This window comes from Bison bison, unplaced genomic scaffold (assembly GCF_000754665.1).
Source record: "Bison bison bison isolate TAMUID 2011002044 unplaced genomic scaffold, Bison_UMD1.0 scf7180017864265, whole genome shotgun sequence".
NCBI classification, from domain to species: domain Eukaryota; kingdom Metazoa; phylum Chordata; class Mammalia; order Artiodactyla; family Bovidae; genus Bison; species Bison bison.
In genome coordinates, this window is record NW_011494837.1 from 546286 (window position 1) to 552870 (window position 6585).

General features: G+C 40.6%; 1 protein-coding gene across 1 annotated transcript in view; it reads right to left on the minus strand.

Annotated features, from left to right (window-relative positions):
• The window catches only part of CRYBG3 (beta-gamma crystallin domain containing 3), a 126749-nt gene extending 125818 nt beyond the window's left edge, over positions 1-931 (minus strand). Inside the window, exon 1 of the mRNA XM_010848382.1 lies at positions 595-931. Coding sequence (XP_010846684.1) covers positions 595-632 — 38 coding nt within the window. The 5' untranslated portion in view covers positions 633-931. The remainder of the gene's footprint in view (positions 1-594) is intronic.
• Positions 932-6585: the final 5654 nt, after the last annotated feature.

Sequence of the window (6585 nt, forward strand, 5' to 3'; positions counted from 1 at the left end):
GGCGCGGCTCAGTCCATCCCGGGCGGTAGAAGCGCGGGCGCGACGGGCTGCCAGCACTACTCCTTCTCGTGCTCTGAGACGGCTCCTCCCTCCACCCCCGGGCCGCCGGCCCCCAGGAGGAGCCAGAGGCCGCAGATCGGGACCCGAGCCCGGGCCCGGCCGCCGCCGCTGGCCGGTCCCCGTTCTCGGTATGGGCCTGAGATCCGGGGGGACGCACCACCCCGCAACGCCGAGCTCCGGGCTTCCCGCCCAAAAGAGCTCAGCCTGCCAGCCCATTTGTCTTTTCTCTCAATTTTTTCTATTACTGATTTGTTTTTCTATCGTCCAGTCAGTGCAAGGAACGGTTTTCAGACTTTTGAAACAAGTTCATGAATTAAAGTTTGAAAGAAACTCATGAACTAAACTGCGGTACCAGAGTGCCCTAGGCTGCCTTTCAGCTAACGAACAGTAATTCTTTAAACAGTTTCCCAGGGCTGAAGAAGTTGCAGCTACCCCGTGGCCGTCTCAGAAGTTGAGGGCGCCATAAGTGCCGGTTCAGGTCTGTCAACAGGTCCTTTCTGGTTCGGCTGGCTTACTGTCTGTGGGGTAACTTACCTTAACCCAGATGTGCTTTGATATTTCTCACACTCCATGGCGCCGTAGGTGCTGTCCAGGTCTGTCAACAACTCTTTTCTGGTTCGGCTGGCTTACTATCTGTGGGGTAACTGACCCTAACCCAGATGTACTTTGATATTTCTCATACTCCGTGTTATTAATACATACTGCTCCCCGGCGAACCCGCTTGCAAAAACGACGCTGATCAAAAACAAGTATAATTCAAACTATGGGGAAACAAATATTTTGTAGTCATTACACAGACGTCACTGAAATCTGGAAACCAAAAGGTCCTTAAGATTTACTTTGAATTATGTCTAAATACCGGAGAAGGCAATGGCACCCCACTCCAGTACTCTTGCCTGGAAAATCCCATGGATGGAGGAGCCTGGTAGGCTGCAGTCCATGGGGTCGCTAAGAGTCGGACACGACTGAGCGACTTCACTTTCACTTTTCACTTTCATGCATAGGAGAAGGAAATGGCAACCCACTCCAGTGTTCTTGCCTGGAGAATCCCAGGGATCGGGGAGCCTGCTGGGCTGCCGTCTATGGGGTCGCACAGAGTCGGACACAACTGAAACGACTTAGCAGTAGCAGCAGCATGTCTAAATACAGTCGTTTGACTTTTCTTAGCTTTATTTTTTTATACATACAAAAAGCTGTAATAATTTATGTATGCAACTTGATGAGACTGAAAATAAATACACACCGTGAAACTGTCATCACAATCTATGCTATAAAACTATCCATGACTTCCAGAACTTTCCTCCCACTCTATTATTATAAACAACTATGACATAACATCTGCCCTCTTAGCAAAGTTTTAAGTATATAATACAGTACTGTGAACTACAGGCACTGTGCTGTAAGTAGAACTCAAAGATTTACTCATCTTGCGTAACTTCAACTTTCCCTTTGACTAATACCCTGTTTATTAATAATGCCGTTTCCCCTCCCCCAACCCCTGACAACTCCCTTTCCACACTGCTTCTATGGATTTGACTGTTTTAGATTCATCAGTATAAGTGAATCCAAATATATGTATTTGTCCTTCTGTTTCTGACTTATTTCACTAATAGAGTAGCATAGTTTTTTTTTTTGTTTGTTTGTTTGTTTTTTTAGTTTTGTATATCCTGGTGGCTAGGAGAGAAAATATCAAGGGACCCATTCACCCCAGGTGGTTTGTTTTAAAACCAAGCTGCCCCTGAGAGGGTGTAGAGTCATAAAAGTGATTATCTTATACCTGTTTGCTAAAAACTCTATACAAGTAAATAAGATAAAATGAAATGTCCAAGGCAGTTCTGACTTGAGGGAGGGGGAAGGAAGGTACCCTGAGGTTGGCCTGCTCTGACTGGAGTCCTGGAGGAGAATATTGTTTATGGGTAGACAGGATGTCCATAAGCCCCATTTCAGCATTAGCTGAGGGTTGTTGAACTTTCCTGCCACAAAGGTAGCTGCCTCCTATAAGCACTCTAACCCCTACCAACTGCAGCGGAGACCAAGGCTGCTCACCTTAATTTGTTCTGGCTCAGTTTAACCTACCAAAGTTAAATCAGTACAGATTCTTTCTGCTGGGTTCACCCCAGACTATCCCTCAAGATTGATCAGCACTTTCTCTTTTGAAAACCTTCTCCTGTGAGAAAAAAGCTAGAAAAATAAACTAGAATAAGACAAGTAAAGTTCCCAATTGAGTCTTATTGTTTTGGGGAGGAATCTCCATTAAAGGCCTTTTTGCCAGAAAGCCCAGAGAATATGAAAGCAAAAAGAGTAGGAAGCCAGTTGTTCCCTCCAGCTTGAAGGCCTGGAGAATTAATCTCCCCAAAGGAATGCTAGATGGCTACCAGATGTGTCCAGCCCTTGTACTATGACCAAAGCAGGCCCTACACCCTACTACCTATCCAGAGGGTGGACTGTTCAGGATATTTCTCTGGGGATAAAATCTTATTGGGGCCAGTACAGTTTATCACTGACTTATGGGTTTATCTAATAATGCTATTTAAGAAAATAATTTCTCTAATAGCCCTCAAGGGGAAAGCTGGGCTAGTCATATTTTTTCAATAATCACTATCCTCAGTGGGAGAAGGCATCAGAATCATGTCAGGTAAAGTACTTCATTTATCTAGAAACTATTTATCTATAGTATTGGTGGTGATAGTTGAGGTAGTAGAATGTTCATCCAGCTAGAATCCCTCTATTAATAAACAGCTTGCAAAGGTATAAGATAGTATAAATGTTATTAGAGACCCCTAAAATAAAGTTGGGCCAATACAAACCTATGATATATATATATATATATATATATTCATATTCATATGAAAAAAAAAGTGTTAGTCGCTCAGTGGGGTCAGACTCTTTGTGACCCTATGGACTATAGCCCACCAGGCTCCTCTGTTCATGGAATTTTCCAGACAAGAATACTGGGGTGGGTCGCCATTCCCTTCTCCAGGGGATCTTCCCAACCCAGGGGTCAAACCTGGGTCCCCTGCACTGCAGGCAGACTCCTTACCATCTGAGCCACTAGGGAAGCCCCATATACCAAGTGATCACATTCCTGAATTCACATTGGAAATGACTATGCCAATGAGGTGCCTTGAAGCTTTGGCTTCATCAGCTTCACAGTAAATATGCTTCTGCCATAGATACTCTTTAAATGTCTTCAAGAAAAACTGAATGAACAAATGAAGATGACTGTGCTAAATTCGAATCTCTAAGATCCTTAAAACTCTAAAATTCAACCTTTTTATAGACTTCCTAATGCAATCTTAGAACCCAGTATTCAGAAATTTATTATGAGTTCAGAATGTAAGAGCAGATGACATCTAGGAATGGATCAGTACTTGAAAAGTTAATAAATGAAAATTCAGGGGTCATTGATTTATGGCTTTAAGCTAATTTTTCATAGACAAAGTTTGCCTCAATGGAGGCAGGGCACCAGGTACACTTGCATTCATTCAAATGCTTTGCAAACTCTATGAAAAATTAGCTTAAAGCCATAAATCAATGACTCCTGAATTTTCATTTATTTACCTTTCAAGGACTGATCAGTTCCTCATTTAATGAGTATGTTAGAAGCATATTTACTGTGAGGCTGATGAAACCAAAGCTTCAAGGCACCTCATTGGCATGGTCTCTTCCAAGGTGAGTTCAGGAATGTGATCACTTGGTGGCGGTTATGAAATTTACAAAAGCAAATGTTTAAACTGCACAATTAAGACCACAAGCTCTTTTCACTTGGATTTTCCCTCCATCACCTTATTCCTAGAGTCAGCTGGTATTGGAGTTATTGGAGGCCCTTTAGGACATGCTGGGAAATGTGTGGTGTGGATTTTAGCTTGGATTTTTAGTGGGATGTATTTATGTGGTTGTCAGTTTCTCCAAATAGATGTTACTGCTTTAATTTCAGTTTGTTCATTGGGCAACTCACCAAGCATTACACCTAAGATACAGGACCAGAGGCACTATCGCGACATAAACATATCCTAAGTCCTCTAACACTGAAACTGTGTGGGTAGTAGAGGTGAAACAAGATTCAAAATGTACAATAGCAAAAGGTGAGTTGTGGAAAACTATTTCAGGCAACAGAAGACAAAACTTAAAAGAATCACTTCTAATTGATGTAATTTCTCTCAAAACACTTATATAATGTAGTGCATACAATTTTTATAATTGTAAATGCAGTAAACTTTTAAATGAAAATCATGTAAAATAGAACTTATGATAATATTTGTTTGTAGGGCACAAACTTATAGCAATACCACAATGAGTGTGTATGTGGGTATATAATGTTGTATGCTTACCTAGCCTTTCTATCAATACGTATGCTCATCCAAATTTAAGGAAAGACTTTATCTTTCCACTATATGTATAGAAAATATTAGAAAAGGTCATATGAATGAATACACTAACAAAAATATAAGAAAAAATATTATAGAAGTATAATAGGCAGATAATGGAAAAAATGCTGTTTTTCTAGACTCTGTGACATTTGTAATGTTAATCGTTTAAAATTGGTCATTTGTATGATTTATTTTTTCATTCACTTTTATATCTAATTTTTAATTTTAAATATTTTTCTTTAAAGAGAAATTGCAAAAATCTTCAGGTACCTTAAAACCTGGATTTGTCCTTGAGTGCTGACTATGGATCAGAAACACACTCATTCTTAGAGATACAGTGATAAGACCAAGAGCTTTCCCTCAAGACGCAAGTCTGATGGGGTGAACAGATGAGCAAAGCAGATAGGAAAAGAGAAAGTCCTTCTATGAGCATACATAGGATGAACCCCAACTTAGTCTCCAATGCAGGAGACATATAAGACATGGGTTCAATCCCTGGGTTGGGAAGATCTCCTGGAGGAGGAAATGGCAACCCACACCAGCATTCTTGCCTGGGGAATTCCATGGACAGTGGAGCCTGGTAGGCCACAGTACAGGGGGTCTCACAGAGTTGGACACAACTGAGGCAACTTAGTATGCACACATGCCAACTTAGTCTAGAAATTTCCATGAAGGCTCACTAGAGGAGATAACTGTCAGTTTATTCTCTTCCTCTGCTTCCTGTGACCACCATGACTTCTACAAAAAGCGTACAATTCAATAGCTTATTTGATATGTGAGAAAAGCTCAAGTTCATCACACTGTAACTGAACTACCATTCCCAAAGCATAAGCACATTACTCCTCAAAAGTATGAGAACAAAGTGCTGACCCTGAAGTCTTTCAACAAGGATGCAAGCATGGTTTAGAAATGCTTTTTGTTTTAAAAAGTCCACCAGAGGGATACATTTCTGTGTGTGCATTATGGCACAGTATTTGCTATGTGGCAGGTGGCCCAGGAATATTAAGACAGCTGTCAACATCAAGAAAAGCATCAGCCCATGAAAAGCAAGCAGATGGATTGGGGCACTTCACTAGCTGCTTCCTGAAATAATAGCTGTGCAAGGCCAAATGAGGCAATGTCATGCTGCCCAGGGCAGCGAAAAGCTATTACTGACTATACGCACTCAATTAGGAGATGGGGCGGGGGACATCCTCCCCTTTTCTTTGTAGAGCTCAGGTTTTCATTAAGAACCACAGCAGTAAATAAGAAAGGGTGTGTGGAGGGGATCCTGTTAGTGTTTCTCATTCTGTTACATTCTGATCATCATGGCCGGAAAACGCCTCAATCTTGCTGCTTCAGTAAGAGCAGATGGTGAAATTTTAAGTGATTGGTTATTCAGACTTCTATGGGATGCATGAAGTTTTATTGTATTGTTTGTCTGGTTTTTATTTCCAGAACATGTGGAGACTGACATCTTTCAAACACACATCTTTTAATGCTTAAGATGTGTTGGTCTGACCTAAATTACATATCTTCTTTTCTTCCCTTGATATGATGATGATACTTATAAAAGAAATGAATGCTTTACTAAATTATGACATTAACAATCAAATATTTTCTTCAAAAACAGTGCAAAATTTGCTTATACCAAACCATTGATTATAAAACGTATTCCAAAATAGTTATTCACACTAATTCAGTTTGATGTGTCTTGTGTTTGAGTCAAATGCTACCTATAATATAGTCATATGTAGTAGTTGTATTAACTTTTAGAAATGCAGTTTCATAAACATGACACAGATAATGGCTCAGAAGAATACTTTACCATTATATCAAAAACTCAGTTCCTATATTCTGTTTTTCCAAAATAACTGATGAGTACAGAAGTTATGCACTGTATTGGACATATCTGATACACAATTTTAAATGCTTTTGAAGTGTGCTGGAGAAGACTCTTGAGAGCCCCTTGGACCGCAAGGACATCAAACCAGTCAATCTTAAAGGAAATCAACCCTGAATATTCATTGGAAGGACTGTTACCAAAGAAGATCCAATACTTTGGCCACCTGATGTGAAAAACTGACTCATTTGAAAAAACCCTGATGCTGGGAAAGATTGAAAGCAAAAGGAAAAGGGGGGATCAGAGGATTAGATGGTTGATAGCATCACAGAC